The sequence below is a fragment of the Tubulanus polymorphus genome, chromosome 4 (genome assembly GCF_964204645.1).
Source record: "Tubulanus polymorphus chromosome 4, tnTubPoly1.2, whole genome shotgun sequence".
Taxonomy (NCBI): Eukaryota; Metazoa; Nemertea; class Palaeonemertea; order Tubulaniformes; family Tubulanidae; genus Tubulanus; species Tubulanus polymorphus.
This window is the reverse complement of record NC_134028.1, coordinates 18,294,492-18,314,334: the sequence shown is the minus strand read 5'-3', so window position 1 is coordinate 18,314,334 and position 19,843 is coordinate 18,294,492. Positions and strand designations below refer to the sequence as shown.

The following is a 19,843-nucleotide window of genomic DNA, read 5'->3' as shown; positions in this document are numbered from 1 at the left end:
TATAAAATGCACACGGTTATGAAAATATATTATAGTTTTAAATTACTTTTAACATTTGTTTTTAATGAGCTCGACCGTTCGACCTTTGGCTTGAAAGCCCATTACCCCTATTACTGATACAACCGGTCTTTGAGGCACCTTTTTGAATATAATCCATAGATATGTGATTTTGCTGAAGAAAAATTTTTTTTTGGCAAAATGGACGTATCATATATGATACTTATGGTATCTTAGGGTTAAAGCTGACGGTGATAGGTGACAGTTGACGAGAATTAGAAAGCATGGCATTCCGACCGAGTGTCTAGTCATCAACACAGGAAACCCCATCCTTTTTGACATTTGGACGTGAAATGAGTCTCCAGATTGATCCGATGGTGGGTAGCCCGGAGCCAGATCTGTCCTCAGGAGGGGTAGGTCCGACCGGTAAGCAGAGAGAGATAGAGAACGAACGACCGAACGACTACGTGGTTTTCTGTTAATGTCACACATACTATAGAATTCTATTCCGTATTTACAGAGGAATGCACAGATACAGTTGAATAGTTACAGTTACAGTTAAAGGCTCAGTACAGTCTTATAGTTCACGCAGTTCGACAATTGTTTGAAGTTCTACAATTTTATATAACAATATAATACATTATAACTGATAATCTTATTCACGACAAGATCAGTCCACAGCAGAATACGCTCGGTGTTTTGCAGGCCGAATTAAATCTGCATATAATGCAGTCAGGGAGAGATTGACTGTTGCCCAAAGGCGCCAGCGACAGTATTATGACAGATTCACATCATGTGGAGGCTATCAAGTGGGAGACAGAGTCTGGCTATACAGTCACTATGTCAAGCCTGGAGAGGCCCCGAAATTCCACGGGAAGTGGTATGGCCCGTTTTTGGTTACACAGTGCCGGATTGAGGTAAATTATCGGGTGGAGTCTTTGTCAGGAAAGACCAAGATCAATGTTGCCCACTTCAACGACATGAAACCGGCCATAATTAGGGTGGATGATGTTAAAAACCCCCAGGTTCCCCCAAAAACAAACCTACCTCCACTAGGCACGGCACCATGAAGTATTACCCGGTCGCACTAGGACATAGTTCTTCGAGTTCAGAGGAGGAGGAAGAGGATCAGTAGATCCCGATGGAACCGGACCCTCGGAATGGATGGATTCAAGCCGAAACACCTGCTCGAGCTGAGATACCGACTCTCGCTGAGGAAACCGCCTCAGAACACGGTGAATCTGACGGAGAATCGGTAGATGAGGGACAACCGGCCATGGGACGACTCCGACCTCGATCTGCAATAAAGGCTCCTACATGGCGGAGGGACTTTGTGTGCTCAGCGGCTCCCAGTAACCAAGATGTCTGGATGGAAACTTGGGACCGGATCAGGAAACAAAAGCCATTCTGGCTGAAAAAGGGTAGAGATCTCGAGGGCCCTGAAAATGAACCGGTCAACAGTCAAGTAGGCAAACAATGCGTCAATCGACGCGTCAAATTCACTTTATTCAAAAATTTTATCTTATTTCATAATACATTTTATAAGCATCTATTGATTTTTTTCTCTTCTGATTGCTCTGCCTGTCTCAGGGGCGGATCTAGGGCTGTCGTGTAATAGGCGCGAAAGACAGGGTGGAGGATCTGGGGGTCATCCGCCAGCAGAATATAGCATATTCCATGTGCACAATTGTGCAATTTCCTGCATTTCAGCACTTATTCAAGAGGAAATGAGTAGATATTTGCACCACAACTCGCAAGTAGGGGCACGACAGTGGGAAAATAAGAAATAAACGATCGGAACTTCGAGGAGGATGGGCCGTGGTCTCTCGGGTCCCACTGTCCCTAGATCCGCCGAAAGCTCTTCGTTTCGCGGCAGCAGTTACAACTCATGCATGTATTATTGCTAGGTAATAGACCATTGAAGGGTTTGTGTTGGCGGTAGGGAATCAGTTGGCGGTAGGGAATCAAACCCGTGCAAGGGATTGATGAAGGTCTCTGAATTCAGGCATGAATTACACCATGAACCTTAGTGTCTGATAAGGATCGTAGAGCAAAAGGTGAAGCCAAAATCAGTCGACCTTTTTGGGAACAAAAACAAGGTAACACACCTTTCGTAACACACATTTCCCATTTCGTAATATAAGAGTGATTGATTGATCAAAGCATCTTCAAAAGTTCTGATTTCGGCAAGAATCATGGCCGCAAGTCGACAATGTTGATTCTGATCAGGTCAGTTTTTGGGTACAGGAACATGACCGATGGGACATTATTCATGTTAAAACTATTTTGCCCATAATTTGCTCTGATTAGAATCCCACGACTAAAAAAAATCTGTAGAGAAAATACAGCAGAGAGAAAAGAACAGTATTCGAACTCAGGCGGAAAGCACTAACTCGACACTGCTAGACCACGGAGGCAGCCAAATACAGTTGGAATGATTTACCAACACATAGCCCTCAACATAACCTTGACCCAAACCCTCTGGATTCTATAGATCTCGCATTATGAAATGAGATAAAATTTGGAATAAAGTGAATTTGACGCGTCAAAAATGCTACTTTAATTTTGACAGTATTTCCATGCCATTCCATCCGTATAGACAAATGCCTTCTATCATGTCTTAACGGCTCAGTTACCTTTTGCCCTTATAAATATTTAATATGAAATTTGTGTATTCAGTGTCAGCTCCATTGCTGGACGCACAGCTTGGCTTTGGTGTTGTAGGCTGCCAGGTCTTGAACAGGGTTCTTCTAACAGAGGGCACCCGAGAAGATATCGCATCATTTGTGGTCGAGAGCTGCAGGCAAACGAGTTGTTGCTTGGTGCCAGGCCCCAAAAGCATCAGGGGCCAGTTTCACAAAGCGTAATTAACCCTTAATAATGATTAAATCACCAACCATGATTAAATTATCATGATTAAATCGAGTAAGTTGTTTCACAAAACGTATTTAACATTAATTACAATTGAGTTAATAACGCTAATTAATTCTCTAGCGTATAATTAAACCATTTAATCATGATTAGTTAATTATCAATGTAATTTGGTGTTTGACGGAGGCAATTTCTACACTAATGCAGTTTTTCAGATTGTTTGGCTGAATAATTTTCATCTTTTGCCGTTTGTAGAATGGGCTGTCTATATTCTAAATTTTATTGATTTTTTTTAAACATCCCAAGGTTTATGTCAACACGACCACTTTGTACTTAGAATTATTGAAATAATTGATTTTGTCCATAGGGCTAGATATGATAGATTTTTTGTGAGAGTTATAGTGTTAAAAAGTATCATTGCTTGGAAATATACCTCATTTATGAGTATCCATTTTGTAAACTTGGATGAGTTTTCATTTAGAAACATCTTGCTAAATTGTTCCCGAGACTTTAGAGCAAACCTCAACCCCAAAAGCAGTGCATTACTCTTTTCCTTTAAGTTGCTGATGCTTGAACAGCAAATGGCTATCAAATGTTCCGCCATTTTGATCACAGTTAAATTGTAATCATGTTGGCTAATAATGTAATTAGTTAATTTTGTAATTAAACCCTTTCGTAAAACCGAATTTTAATTGTAATTAACTAATTGAATTTATTTAATCACAATAAAGGTCCTTATTATGATTCAAGTTAATTATGCTTTGTGAAAGAGGCCCCATGTATTTGGATCTGCCAACTCGTGTCCTTAGGCGGTACAGGCATGTCCACCCAGAGCGGCATGCATTTGCACCTAGGGGAGATTCTCCTGGACAGACAAGCCCATGTCGATTTCTACAGTGAGTAGGGTGGTTCGGTCTTTCCACATCTCTTACCATCTTGAGCTGGTACAAGCAGTGGCAGACTCAACTTCAATGAGGAAACTATTCCTGGACTTCAGGCGCACATATTAAACAGTGGATGACGTCGGTAACTTGTGATTGCCGTTCACTCTTGCTAGTTTCTGCTCTCCTGACATCTAGTAGTGCTATACTATGCCTGACAGGATATAGAGGCTGTCCATGTTTGTTGGCTTCATGTATACTGTGATCATTCGACATGATGTGTTCAGCACTTGGTCTATCTTGGCTTGCCACAATCCTATGCTGGCCAAGCGTATTCAGCAGCTGAGTCGCATAGTGGTGGAGGAAGTTGTTCTGCATGCTGACCTTTGCTCTGGTTTTTTTATATATCTCTAGAAGGAGAGAGTCCTGTTTACACATTATCCTAGCTTATCCTAGCCTAAGTGAGCATAAATTTTTGAAAATTAGTTACCATTTTATGGCTTTTAGAGGTCATCTAGAGACTACAGAGCAATCATTGAAACTAAACCAAAACCAAGACAAGATTTCAGGAGATGCAGATGAAAAATGAAGCTGCAAAAATTCCCAGTTCACCGCTTTATCTTGAAAAAGAGCCTCGATAATCTTATGGGGCTAGTGTCCCTTCAGTGTAAGAAGTCTCCACCTTTATGTCATGTGTCCTATTCCAAATCAAAAGTGCTCCAATACTCTCTGATAATAGGCGAAACAATGTCAGCGTGCCCCTTCAGTTAAAATTTCCGCAAGTGTCCCTTTCTTCTATCTCCCTGCGTGTATAGTGCCCTCCCCCAGACCACGGGCGCCCCTTGCTTACTATTCAAAACGGTGCCTTAAAAAAATCGAATTTGATCATTAGCGGACATGGTAAATAAGCAGGTGGTGAAGTGAAACTTCCGATCAGCTACAAAATTCCTCATAATCCATATAATAGTTGATGAAAATAATATACTTGAAATGAACAAAAACAACAACAGATGAACTACTACAGTTTATCACAGTTTTATTGTTTTACTAATAACAATCGTAGGCACATATATGGAAAACAATTGATTAACTCTTTTGTCAACCGGTAATCTGGAAGTTTAATCTATGTAAGCATTTATATACATATATATATATATATATACATATATATATATATATATATACATATATATATATATATATATATATATATATATATATATATATATATATATATATATATATATATATATATATATATATATATATATATATATATAGGATATAAAAACAACTAAAGAATTCTGTGTAAAACAGAACAAAATACGTATGTATACATTTAAATATGCATTGGAATAAAATATATGCTATTTTCCACAAGTTTTAGAATTCGAATGTAACCACCTTTAGTATCATGGTTAGATTTTCAGTATTCAGTACATTTCCCAGTCAAACTGCAGCAAAAATCATCAGATTCAATATGGTTATTATGGTATTAACTCATTTAACCGAGGTTGTAAGCGTAGACCTACACTGCAAAATGATATAAACATCTTGGTTATCTACGGATGTTTTTTATCGTAAAAGGACAAATAATATATTATATACACCATTAATGGGGGTTCAGGGAAATCATGCCCATTTGAACTACATACAATGAAAGAACTTTGTCATGAACTTAAATTTGAAAGTGATTGTGGTTACAAAATATGTTGAGGTACCCACATATATCTCCAATTAGCACTCAAGCCGCCCGAATCTGCCCCGTATTTTTCCGCATGCTGCACAAAAGCGGTTATAGTGGGATTCGAACCCAATAGCTAGAAACCTAATAAACTAGACACCTTAGTCCTCGAAATACCGAACAGAAATCTACATCCTCCTATATCAATTTCTCGAGTATTTTGAGTATGAACTTGACAGATCTGAGGTTTCACTTCAAATCCAAGTACGTGTGGATGAATTTTGGGGGTCAAAATGATTTTGGTCGCCCACTTCATCAAATCTTACATCATATGAAAGCCTTGACTATTTACTAGAAAATAACACAAACTTGTAATGCATGGCAATAAATGGCAAATGAGCTATTCGGTATCGTGATGAAGTTGGATTTTCCCTTTTCTGAGGAGTAATTGACACTATATACAGTAGACTCCGGTTACCTCGGATCTCTGGGGACCGTAGGAAATCATCCGAGGTGAACGATGTCCGACCACGTCGATGTTCACCATAATAAAAAAGGTATTTTAAAGAAAAGTGTTAAAAGGCTTAATACACTAAATTACCTGTCCTGTGTTTGAATGATTATTGGGATTTTTTTTATCGTCGATGAACGGAATTTTAACTAACAGATTTCTTTTCTTATTCTTGATAAGGACATTTAATTCGATAGATGTATCAAGCGCTAGAAAACAGACTATATTATGCCACATGTCTGGGCTGGTCCACTAGCCTTACTAGTAGGGGGTTTGACTTGTTCATCAATAAAGTAATAACTACCAAAAAAAATTTATTCCATATAAAATTCACAAAAAAATTACACTCTCACAAAACTCACATATCTAGCCATTAGTTTTTCACAAAGAACGATGTAATAGATGATTGTTTCATGGCATCACTTTTTAAAAATATAAAATCGTTAATTTTATCCTAGAAACTGAAGTGTTGGTCCTCCTCTGAATTTTGAGATATGAAAATCTTCAATTTCTCAACGGCATCCATTGCCTCCCTTCTGGATATTTTTTAGGACTTGGGTCATTGTCATCATTATCATCACCGCCGCAAACTTCTGAGACCGACGCTGTGTCGGCTATCAGCTGTCTAACTATTTTTTCGTCAATCAAACGTCGAGATCCAACTTCATCTACCCGGCTCTCAACACAGAAATAATCTTCCATAGATAAATCCTGAAAAGAAAGAGCAGAAGAAGTAATGAAAATGTGTTTATAACCACGGACTCTGAAACGAAGAATCGTTTTAGACACCATGGTATAACTGATAACTAATGACAGATCCCTGTCAAACTAATGCAGTGGAGCGGCGCGTTTTTATATTTTATATGAATTGCTACACCTACTCTACCGATGTTTACATTATAAAGTCACCCACTCTCTACGTGGACGAGTACATTTTAAGTCTTTTTCAAATTTTATGGCGCGAAAAATAATAGGGGTGTTTACATGTATATTGTCAGATGCAAGTTCTGTAAAAATGTAGCGGAATATGGTTGTTGGATACGATAACACGGTAAATGGTCCTACCTGGAAATTACCATGATGCGCAAGACTATCCCATATATTTCGGAACTCTCTGGTATTATTGGTCGCAGCAGGTGATTCGTTTGCGGTCTCATCCAGGCTAGCAGCAAATTCATCCCAGAGGTTTCGGCACTGTCTGTCTGCTGCTTGTTGATCATCGTTGGTTTTATTTTGGAAACCATGTAAAGGAGCAAATCCTGCAGAGACGTAGCAGTTTTTGATCGTTTTAGGTGTCACCTTGGCCCAGGCTTGTTTCGCAGCATACATTGCATCCAGTAGATTCCACACAAATTCTGTCTTCTCTTCGTAACAAGCAAGTCTTTTTTCACAAAGTCTATGCCTGTAATACACTATTAAATTTTCTATGATGCTGGCGTCAATTGGCTGCAACTTTGTTGTTGTATTAGCGGGTAAAAAAGACTTGCATATTAGAAAACTCGTCCAAATGATCAGGCGGATGACCAGTACAATTATCCAGTACTATTGCCACTTGCCGGTCTTCTCGACGAAACCTGCGGTTTAGTGTCTTAATATATCCAACAAAGAGATCACCTGTCATCCATGCTTTCTCATTGTTTTTATATTCCAGCAGCAGTTTTCTAACGTTTTTAACGCTCTTGGATTATTATATTTTCCAATTGAAAAGACAGGAAGTTTATCTGTGCCGTCCATATTAGTCCCGACAAGAAGGGAAATCCTAGTTTTCGGTTTCTTCGCTCCATGGTACTTCACTCACTGTAAAACCCAATGAATGTTCTGGCAGCATCTGCCAAAACAGCCCAGTCTCATGTAGATTATATATATGACAGGAGCATAGTCTTCCAGAATTTCAAGCAGCCCTCCGTGTAACCATTCATCGACGATTTCCGCTCGGACTCCACCCGCATCGCCACATTTTTGTACTTTACTGATACTGTATCTTTTCGAAAAACGTTCAATCCAAGAAGCAGAGATGGTTACTTCATCCCCGTAGCCAAATTCCTTCGCAAAATAAATTGCTTTTAATCTCAAGCATTCACCATTTATAGTTATTTCTGGATTTGATATAGCTTCTCTGAACCACAAAATAAAGCGCAGCATCAACGTCATCAAATTTCAGTGTTCCCTCACGTGTCTTAGATTTTATGTGCTTAGTGTCCGACTTTCATTTTTTTTATTTTCTCTTTGTTGGTTATCCAATCTGACAAAGTATTAGAGTTCACATCAAATTCTGCAGCAATGTCTCTCCTTTTCATGGACAAATTCCTCTCATAGAATTCGATCACTTCTATTTTTTTTTCAACGCTATGTGCCTTCAGTTTCCGCTTCATGGTGAATAGATGAATGAATGAGTACTATGTGTATGAATGAAAATAATTCTGTAGAATATAGGTCAGGTTACTGTCGGAAATAAATACATGTACATGGAAGGATCCATAAGAAAACAAACAAATTTACGAAGCGCTCTCAGTGTCCGAGGTGGGCGATAAAAAGATTGTTTGTTCCAGTAAAAACTCTGTTCAACGATAATCCGACCTGAGTGGCTCCAAGCCAATATTATAATATATATATATATATTATAATTGAGAATGCGTTACAGAACTAGGGGTCCAGGGACACCATGCCCACTTGGGAAGTGGATTTCAATATATAACGCCCCCTGGTGACCATATACAAAAATCAATGACCTTGAAACCCACCACAATCATGGAACGTGTCAGCAGCTACAATTTTGTAATTGATTGTGATAACAAAATATGCCTCGTTACCAATTTAATATGGAACTACTAAGTTAATCTGCTATTCGACGCCCTCTGGTGACCATATGCATAACCTAATGACCTTGAAACTCACTGCAACTTTGCAATTGATCATGGTAGCAAAAAATGCCTAGGTACCAATATAATAAGGAAATACTAAGTTATTCTACTCTTCAACGCCCCCTGGTGACCATATAGAATAACTTACGTCCTTAAAACTCACAAAAATATAGGAAGATGTCATGAGCTACAACTTTGCAATTGATTGAGGTAACAAAATATGCATAGGTACAAATATAACATAGAAATACTAAGTTATTGTATTATTCAACACCACCTGGTAGCCATATACAAAAACCAATGACCTTGAAACTCATGAAAATCATAGAACACGTTATGGGCTACAACTTTCCAATGGATTATATCAACACAATATGCTTATGTATCAACTTAATGTGGAAAAATTTTTCCCCACCTACGAATGAGTACTGATGACACCAAGACGGCCCGCCAATTGCGTCATAATTGGCTTATCAAAAATACCTGTCTCAGGTATAAAACATCCCCTTCCAAAGAATACCCATCACGAATTGCAATGAGAAATGGCAAACCAGTAGGAAGCTACAGGACCCAGAATTCCGGCCAAAATTGACATTTCTGGGAACTAAAAAGGTCATAGGACGGCCATCTCGAGTCCGATCAACCCAATTTTTTTTATGCTGATGGGCCTTTGGTAGAGTCAAATATAAACGAAAGATCAAGGTAATTGATCAAAGCATCTTCAAAATTTCCCTAAAAATGTGTAAAAAGTGCTGATTTTGGCGAACAACAATGGCTGCCAGTCGGCCATCTTGATTCTGACAGGGCCAGTTTTAGGGCTGAAGATGTGTCTAGGGCAGATAATGTATACAACAAATATCAAGACATAACCTTGAAGCGTCTTCAAAACTTCCCAAAATATCTGGATTCCGTCTACGGACGGACGAAAAGTGAACGCAATAGCCCGCTGGGACTAAAGTAGGATAGTAATCTTTGATCCGAGGTGGTCGGCTCGAGGCAACAGGAGTCTACTGTAGTAAAATTCTTGAGTGCTAATTGGTTAAACTGAGTAGCCCCAATTCCAAATGAGATGTGTCCTAAGACAATGCTAACAATTGTCAAGACTAATTGATTAGACTGTTACATTTTCCCCAATAAAACCTTTTCAGCGCCTCCTGAGGAGATGAATACTACAACAGTGATACAATATCGACTGTCAATATTTTTCTAAAAAAAAACCTTTTTCTATCAACAAATAAACAATGACACAAAGATTGGGCTACCCCGATTGCGTCAAACTTGGCTGATCAAACAATATGACTGATATAATAAAGGGTCCTTCTAAAAGTCATAATCATCATGAATTTCAATGAAAAATAGCCATCCATCCAGGAATTTAGGGCAAGAGTCACCTTTTTGGGTTCAAAAAGGTCATTTTGCCATCTTGCAACCGATTGACCCAATTTTTGTAATGCTGATGAACCATACCATAGGGATACAAACATGGGAAAGATGAAGATAATTGATCATAATTTCCCTTGAAAACTTCAAAAATGTGTAAAAAGTGCTTATTTTTGAAAAAAACAATGGATACCAGTTTTTGGGCAGAACATATGTATCAGCAAATTGGGTACGAAAAGGTAATTTTGCCATCTTGCATCCGATTGACCCAATTTTTGTTATGCTGATGAACCATAGGGATACAAACATGGGTAAAAATGAAGATAATTGATTAAAATTTCCCTTCAAAACTTAAAAAAAGTGTAAAAAGTTCTGGTTTATGAAAAATAACAATGTCTATAAACCAAAGAACAAGACAATCCATTGAAGCGTCTTTAAAACTTCCAAAAATAACTGGATTCAAGTGAACGCAAAAAAGGTAAAAGGCATTCTATAAAATGTAAGGTGAAAATGTACTCCATAATAGTTGTCTGTACTTGTCAGTGAACGGAAGGCATAATAGACGTTGGTGCGTAAGCGATACCAGACGGAGTAATCATAACTCTGTTCTGGGGATGCTCTTCTTAGAAATCTCCATTTTAGTTGTGGCTGTGGTATAACCTGATGGCTTAATGTCTTTCCTAAAATGAAAAATAGGCAATACTTGACTTATCTACTTTTTCTACATTTAATTCTAAACACCTGCGGAAAGAGTAGCATTAATTATTAGCATAACAACGGATATATTTTGCTTGTCATGGGGTTTGGATATCCAATGAGAATTGCCTTGTGCATGTACCATTAGTGGCCTCTAAATGCAATTGCGAGGTGTGACATTGCAGTGTTTCACAAAATAAGACTGATGTGGGAGAGACAACTGTTCCACAATCTGGATGTGGAAATGTGGCTCCTTGTATCCATGATAATATCTCCCGAATAGCCCTATGTAAGACAATCATGGTCTTAAATGGTGTGAATGATTGCAGGAACAAAGAATTTATGCATTCTGCTGCAGGATAAGCCTTAATGGATTGAATGTGCATTCGTGTGGCCTCATTTTGTACCCCTGAGCCCCCCTGGACAATGATTCAGGCCCTTGGCTTAAAAAATAAGCATATTTGTATAAACCCCAAAAATTTTTTATTGATGCCACTTAATTGACCTTATTTTCTATCATCCTATCAATTCCTATTAGCTATTTATCACAATTGTAATGCCAGTTGGGTCTGAAATCCGAGTTGTAAATTGTTAACAAGTTAGCATGGATGTCTGTAGTACGATAGCGATGTATAAGGGTCTAATTGTCTAGACTAGCTCCCACCTCTAAATCAGTGTTGAAAAAACTGACTGTTGATTAGATGAATAACTGTCTATATTTCGTCCATTATTAATTTATCACCGCTCACAATTTTACCTACGAACATAAGATACCTAGTCGAATGAAATGCTCACCATTTTGTTCTGGGTTCCACATTGGGTTTTCCCAATGGGCTATCCCAATTACATCAGAAGCACTGAAATTCCCGGAATTTCCGGTATATCCCACAAACAGCCAATCACATTGATTGTAGCTCAGGTTATGAGGTCAACTCAGATAAATAGATGCAAGAAAATTTAGGGGGTTTATAAAGTGAGGGACTGTAGGTCAAAAAGTACATCAAGATGAGTCGCACAAAAAACAGACACTGTCAGGATGGATTGAACTTTTATATATTTCAATTCCAAGTATGCAATTTGTCATATGTAAAAACGTGCCATTACTTAGTGCAAAAAAGCAGGGTTTTTCAAGAATAAGTCCCCTAAAAATAACTCGATCACAATGTAATTTTTGTCGGCTCGAGAACTCATCAAGCCAAACCATTACACCAAAATTCAACACTTGGTTCAATAGCCAATGTTTGTACCTTTTTGACACACCGGTACTCTATTCATTTTCAATGAAAACTGCTTCACCAGACCGTTTGCATAGACAAACCTATGGTTCGCTAATAAAAAATATAGCTGCAAAGCAGCGATAACGGGTTTTCTGACTTGTAAGTTCAGATATCGTTCTTAGATTTGGTCGAAATCCATCTTAAATCAGCATAAAAACGATGGTTTTCACTGTTGCGAGGGTGAATTTAAATGACATATCCAAATCGGCATTCTGGTCGGTTTTACGTTATTTCATTCTCTTATCGGGTAGAGTTTGCAGGACGACCAATCTATTTTAGTCGGTACCGGCATTTTCGTCGCTGCATTCAACGAATTCTTATCTTTGTTTTGAGAATGGTCTCACTTTGTTGAATGCGTTCAGTAGCCGTAAGTAAACAGAGCTGATTTGGATTTCCCTTATTTGGTTATTGTCAGAGCAATCCTCTTTTTGACTTACACAGAGACCGTTCTTAAGGTCGTCGGGTAAAATTAGAAATTTAAGGATTATAAATTAACGAATGGTAGATCCTTTATCTAATAAGGTCTCTGTGTATTTGTTGTGAGATTAATTCGACGAATACATTTCAAAAAATTCCAGCCAACGCTTCCAGTGTGCTATAACATCAATACATTGATTAGAGCGCCTATTGCCGATTAGTAGTCGCATCTGAGAGAAGAAATATTTTATGAAATTTTTCTGGCTAGAAAGTGGAAAAGAAATAATAATCAGCAGAATTACAAGAAGCTTTTCGACAAATGTCAGCAAACCCTATTAAAATTTGCCCGCCCTCATAACTTTCCAGAAAAAAATCTGATAAGAAACTAGCGTATTTCTTTGTGTGGCCTTTTCAATTTTCACGAATTCCTAGACGACATTCAATGCTGGAAAACAAGGTTTCTTTCCTTACAGACTAAGCCAATATCCTGCAAACACTATTTTAAGAGGGTATTAATGATAACTCAAGACAAACTAGGGGTCCAGGGACACCATGCCCACTTGGGAAGTGGTTTCAAATGCTCAACAATCTAACAATTTCAATATTCAACGCCCCCTGGTGACCATTTACAAAAAGCAACGACCTTGAAACTCACCACAATCATAGAACATGTCAGCAGCTACGATTTTGTAATTGATTGTGATAACAAAATATGCCTCGTTACCAATTGAATATGGAAATACTAAGTCATTCTACTATTCAACGCCCCCTGGTGACCATATTCAAAACCCAATGACCTCGAAACTCACCACAATCATAGAACATGTCATGAACTACAACTTTGCAATTGATCATGGTAACAAAATATGCCTAGGTACCAAAATAATAAGGAGGAATAATAAGTTATTCTACTGTTCAACGCCCCTGGTGACCATATAGAAAAACTAATGTCCTTAAAACTCGCAACAATCATAGATGATGTCATGAGCTACAACTTTGAAATTGATTGTGGTTACAAAATATGCATAGGTACGAATATAATAAAGAAATTCTAAGATATATTCAACGCCCCCTGGTGGCCATATACGAAATCCAATTACCTTGAAACTCACCACAATCATAGAACACGTTATTAGCTACAACTTTCTAATTGATTGTGGTAGCAAAATATGCTTGGGTATCAATATAATGTGGAAAAACTTTTTCCCACTTACGAATGAGTACTGGTGACACAAAGATGGCCGCCAATTGCGTCATAATTGGCTGATGAAAAATACCTGTCTCAGGTATAAAACATCCCTTTCCATAGAATACCCATCACAAATTGCAATGAGAAATGGCAAACCAGTAGGAAGCAACAGGACTCTGAATTCGGGCCAACATTAACATTTTTGGGCACTAAAAAGGTCATAGGACGGCCATCTTGAGTCGGACCGACCCAATTTTTGTTATGTTGATGGGCCTTGGGGGGATTCACATATATCCGAATGACCAAGGTAATTGATCAAAGCGTCTTCAAAATTTCCCTCAAAAAGTTCAAAAATGTGTAAAAAGTGCTGATTTTGGCGAACAACAATGGCTGCTAGTTGGCCATCTTGATTCTGACACGGCCAGTTTTTGGGCTGAAGATGTGTCTAGAGGAGATACATGTGTAACCCAAATATCAAGACATTACCTTGAAGCGTCTTCAAAACTTCCCAAAATTACTGGATTCCGTCTATGGACGGACGGACGGATGGACGACGGACGAAAAGTGAACGCAATAGCCCGCTGGGACTAAAGTCCGAAGTGGGCTAAAAAAGGACGATGCCAAAAAATGAGGCAAGAAAAATGTGTCTCCTGTTCCTGTGAAAGTTGACCTACTTGTCTGGCGATAATAATGACTGGTAAGCAAGAAACTGTTTCATGAGGGATGTACATGTGCATGGCAAAGTTTGTGCTCCTTTTACAATTTCCAGTTGTTTCATATATGACGGTTCGATATACCCATATAGAAGAATAATCATGACATATCAATGTATATCTGTTGATTATTCTGTGATAAAATGTGAGTTAAAAGCATAGGATTTTGGCCAGAATATAAAGAAAAACATTTTATGCATTGTTTCCAACAATTCATAACAATTAAGTTTGACTGTTAAATGCTACTTCTTAATTGTCTTGGATTCATACTACAGATAATCTTATAAATCCTATGGAAGTTGGACAAAATCTTCCCTTCCTAATACATCCAACTTATGCATAGTTTATCATAAAGTTTAGCTTACTTGACATGTAGATGAACATCCTCAGATCTGGCAACCGGAGAAGCAGTTTTAGTTATACGTGTCAAATCTTCAGGTGGTACAATATCTACAATAAGAATACTATCATTCACATACAATGAAGCTAGATGTCTTACTGGGAACCATTGTACAGGAAAGTTACTTTCAAACATGCATTTTGGGGCTAGAAACATCAACACCTTTCAGAAATATTCTTGTTATCTCAATCAAGCCAAATCCCTGGCGCATTATCTCCAATTTATCAAATTAATTAAAAGGGAAGTTAATTGTGCCCCAGCATCAAACAATTCAATAGCACATAATTAATAATATTGCTTGCCTGCTTAAATGATAATGTCATCTAGTCATTATTTATGTCCACATTCTAAATTTCACAAAACAAATGCTTTGTCAAATCAAGGTGTTAACCCTTATACCACTACCGTATGGCATACGGTACAAATTGGCAAGCTAGCATACCCGTACTGTATGTGATATAGTATCGCCTAACCCTTCTTCTAGAAGGGCATATCTATCACCTATCAGTATCAGCCGGTGCTGCCATCTGCATAGAATCCAAGATGGTAGCAGCCAGGAAAAAACAATCAGTGACAATTTTTTTAGACCCTGATCCAGTTGTCATGGCAACGGACACCAATAACAATAATGAAGAACCAGAAACTGTCTACCTCAAGGTCACATATATCCAAATTATGTGCCTTATTTGTAAGCCCAAAGGTTATCAACACCATGGTATATAGTATATCAGTGTCAAATACATAGGTAACAATTTTCTGAGGCCTGAAATTATACCCCAATGAAACCACTTACATCCGGCCTTCAGATATGTCGGTGGAAAAGTGGGTAAATGAGTGGAAAAATAGATTAATTGTTGTTCTATTGCTTTGACATACAGTTGAAATTGAATAGATCAGTTCATTTTCCTGGGAGACAGAGCAGTTTATCTGAAACTTTTTCTTGAATTTTTTTCATGGCGGCCATCTTTGAGTATGTGACCTTTACCTCAAGTTTGCTTATATCCAAATTATTGATGTCTACATTGTTGGCCCAAAAGTTATCAACAACATGCTATATAATTTTTCTGTGTATGAAGCCTCAAATATACCCCTAGCATCAAAATATACCCCTATAAACCCCTAAATTCCCTCCGGTACAGCAGCGGAGACACTATGTGGTATTGAAAGGGTTAAGTGCACCACTATTGCTCAAAGCAAAGCAAAGCGTGATGGAGAGGGATAACTAAGGGTAGATTTGGGATGGAATCGGATATAGACCAAAGACTTCATACTATGTTGAACCAATAATTGAAAGATCCATTATGCTTATACGTCATGAAAAACGTTATTTCACAGAGGGGGGGGGGGTGGTATCATGCTGTTTTGAAGATAACAGGAACCTGGACAAAGCCATAAAGGCTGTACATCCACATGGGACATCCAGGCACCTGTCATCAATGCTGGCTTTTTCGCATCCTCGCTTGCCAGGGGTCCAGTATCACTCCCGAACTCGCTTCCACCAGCCCCCTGGCCTCACGAAGCGTGATTTCATTAGCGCTGTTGCGCATGACGTCATATATCGATTTGCGAAATACTTCCTTCTTCGGTAAAACGTTCGCAGATTGGTCCATTTAACGGGAAAACCAACAGAAGTCTACTGTCGGTTTGTTACAAGCGCTGTGATTGGTACGACTGGATTCTGGTCGGCTAGTAACGACTCCAACGACTCGTGAGATCAAGGGGTTCGGGGAACAGCTTTAGCGTAGTGGGTTCGAATCCCTTGACGGGTGAAGATGGCTTTTTCGTAAATATTATGTAAAATATTATACAAAATTTAATTTTGATGATGAAATGACTATAATAATAAAATAATAATAAAAGCGGTACAACAGTATTTTATTCGGAGGCACCTTGAATTTATTGGTAAAGCACTTGAGATAAGAGTAAGACATCAAACCAGTAACTTCAGCAAGTTTTGTTTATAGTGTTTACAGCATTCACAGTATCAAAGTTACCAAATTCAGAAAACTTTTTTCATATTTCTTTAGCACGATTTGGAACAAAGTATCCTTCAAGTCACTGATTCTGTGTTTTCCTCATTAAAAATGGACCAAAATAAAGGATTTGACCAAAGAATCCCTGCTCTCCTGCCGAGAGATGAAAACCCAGAAAATTGACAAAGTATTTACTCTGATTGAAAAACAGTATTTCTTCGGATTGAAATGCAATAAGCTGACAATTAGAGATCATTAGTTCTGCTTTCTTTATCAATAAGTGGTCAGAGGCAGATCCAGCCTACCATTAGTATCGAGGGGTACTCAGGTTTGTAGAAGTGTTATTTTATTTTTCACCATATTGACTTGTAATGACATATGTTTTATGCCGGGCAAGTATTCTGGAAGTAATAATTAAAATGGTCAATTCGAACAATCGAAAGTATTAACTTCCATTGCTTTCATGAGTATAGTTTCTTTCCATAGTTTGTGGGTAAATAAGGATAGATTTGATGCCCCAAATGTCCTTAAAGATTGCATCTTAGGGTCTTAAAATTCAAAATTTTCTGGGGGAGTACAGAACCCCCTCATATAAGCCCAAAAAATTTTCTGTTTCCGGTCAGGGCCTTCTGCACAAAATTATGTCGTGATACGGTTTTTTTTAAATGTTCCTAAATTTGACTAGGCATCATCAATTTATTGTGTATGCTAAAAAGGGGAGTGAGGGGTTTTCTGAAAATGCGTACACAACAAATCTGAATGGACGTATAGTAGCCGGACCTTTCACACTTGATAACAATATCAACATGCTTTTGTGTTTTTAAAGAGCATATGCCATCAAAAGAATATTTTGTAAAATTCATTTTCAAATGTGATGTATTCACAAATATCAAATATGGAAATGATTTAAATTTTAGTTCAGCCATCACTGAGAAATATGATTTTTAAATCAGCAATTTCAGCACATGCTCACTGTTATTGTTTATCTTAGCAGGCGCGTGTTTCTGACGTCATCTCAATGGCTCGCGGCTTCCAGTCATTTCACTAGACATTTCATGCGATATTTTATCATTTTGGGAGTGACTTGAATTAATAAACTATTACCATTGTATAGTGCTGTAGGTCAGTGATTACCGTGAACAAATGATGTTTATTTTATCGATTATACATAGGCTACACATGCTTATGTTGATTGTCATAGTAAACATCATAAATAGCGCTAGCGCGCACACGTGCTTGTGTTGATTGTCATAGTAAACATCATAAAAAGCGCCACCTGTGGGTTGAATATGAACTACACGCACGGAATGAAGGATAAATAGATGACTATCCCGCTAACTATTACGGCTAATTCATGCTCCTTTTTTCAATAAGTTACATCTCAGGTCGTTTTATGAATGCTTAAGATTCTTCTGGTTAAGAAATCACGGAAAGTACAATTTTGATGGCATATGCCCTTTAAAACCAGTATTCATTCACAGTCAGACAATAGCAATAAATAGATGGATTAAACTTCCCTGACACCGGCGACTAGATGCGAAAAATTCGACGCGAGGGTCCTAGATCGACACGCATGGTGACCAGAAACAGTATATAGCCGCTAATAATGCCCTGCATGGCGCTCAGTGGGTTGAGGAAAAAAACTAGGGGTCCAGTGACACCATGCCCACCCTAACAATTTCAATACATAACGCCCCCTAGTGACCATGACCTAGAAACCCACCACAATCATAGAACATGTCAGCAGCTATGATTTTGTAATTGATTGTGATAACACAATAAGCCTTGTTACCAATTTAATATGGAAATACTAAGTTATTCTACTATTCAACGCCCCCTGGTGACCATATGCAAAACCCAATGACCTTAAAACTCACCACAATCGTAGTACATGTAATGAAATACAACTTTGCAATTGATCATGGTAACAAAATATACCTAGGTACCAATCTAATAAGGAAATACTAAGCTATTCTACTATTCAACACCCCCTGGTGATTATATGGAATAACTAATGTCCTTAAAAACTCACCACAATCATGGACGATGTCATGAACAACAACTTTGCAATTGATCATGGTAACAAAATATGCCCTGATACCAATTTAATAAGGAAATACTAAGTTATTCTACTATTCAACGCCCCCTGGTGATCATATAGAATAACTAATGTCCTTAAAACTCACCAAAATCATGGAAGATGTCATGAGCTACAACTTTGCAATTGATTGTGGTAACAAAATATGCATAGGTACAAATATAATATAGAAATACTTAGTTATTGTATTATTCAATGCCCCCTGGTGGCCACATACAAAAACCAATGACCTTAAAACTCACCAAAATCATAAAAAACACGTTATGGGCTACAACTTTCCAATTGAATATAGTAACACAATATGTTTAGGTATCAATTTAATGTGGAAAAACTTTTTTCCACCTACGAATGAGTACTGATGACACCAAGATGGCCGCCAATTGCGTCATAATTGGCTGATCAAAAATACCTGTCTTAGCTATAAAACATCCCTTTCCAAAGAATACCCATCACAAATTGCAATGAGAAATGGCAAACCAGTAGGAAGCTACAGGACCTAGAATTCTGGCCAAAATTGAGATTTTTGGGCACCAAAAAGGGTATAGGACGGCCATCTTGAGTCAGATCGACCAAATTTTTGTTATGCTGATGGGCTCTTGGTAGATTCAAATATAAACGAAAGATCAAGGTAATTGATCCAAGCGTCTTAAAATTTCCCTCGAAAACTTCGAAAATGTGTAAAAAGTGCTGATTTTGACGAACAACAATGGCTGCAAGTCGGCCATCTTGAATCTGACAGGGCCAGTTTTTGGGCTGAAGATGTGTCTAGGGTAGATACTTGTATGAACCAAATATCAAGATATTACCTTGAAGGGTCTTCAAAACTTCCCAAAATAACTGGATTCCGTCTACGGACGGACGGACGACGGACAAAAAGTGAACACAATAGCCCGCT

The 19,843-nt window shown here is 38.1% G+C and overlaps 2 protein-coding genes across 2 annotated transcripts in view; both read right to left on the bottom strand.

Moving 5' to 3' along the window:
- Positions 1 to 5,034: 5,034 nt before the first annotated feature.
- Positions 5,035 to 10,547, bottom strand: LOC141903756 (uncharacterized). Its single transcript, XM_074792034.1, has 2 exons — positions 7,010 to 10,547; positions 5,035 to 6,655 (listed from the first exon to the last, which is right to left on the bottom strand). Exons 1-2 carry the CDS (start codon positions 7,271 to 7,273, stop codon positions 6,449 to 6,451), a joined length of 471 nt encoding a protein of 156 aa, XP_074648135.1. The 5' UTR covers positions 7,274 to 10,547; the 3' UTR covers positions 5,035 to 6,448.
- A 162-nt stretch (positions 10,548 to 10,709) lies between these two features.
- The window catches only part of LOC141904355 (cadherin-23-like), a 159,342-nt gene continuing 150,208 nt past the window's right edge, over positions 10,710 to 19,843 (bottom strand). The window contains exons 27-28 of the mRNA XM_074792940.1: positions 14,843 to 14,927; positions 10,710 to 10,865 (exon numbers count right to left, since the gene is read on the bottom strand). Coding sequence (XP_074649041.1) covers positions 10,781 to 10,865; positions 14,843 to 14,927 — 170 coding nt within the window. The 3' untranslated portion in view covers positions 10,710 to 10,780. The remainder of the gene's footprint in view (positions 10,866 to 14,842; positions 14,928 to 19,843) is intronic.

Excerpts from the sequence above, each read along its gene's own strand:
- LOC141903756 (XM_074792034.1), bottom strand. The coding sequence starts at position 7,273 with ATGTATGCTGCGAAACAAGCCTGGGCCAAGGTGACACCTAAAACGATC. Across the intron at positions 6,656-7,009 it reads CGCATCATGGTAATTTCCAG|GATTTATCTATGGAAGATTA; the intron begins GTAGGACCATTT and ends CTTTCTTTTCAG.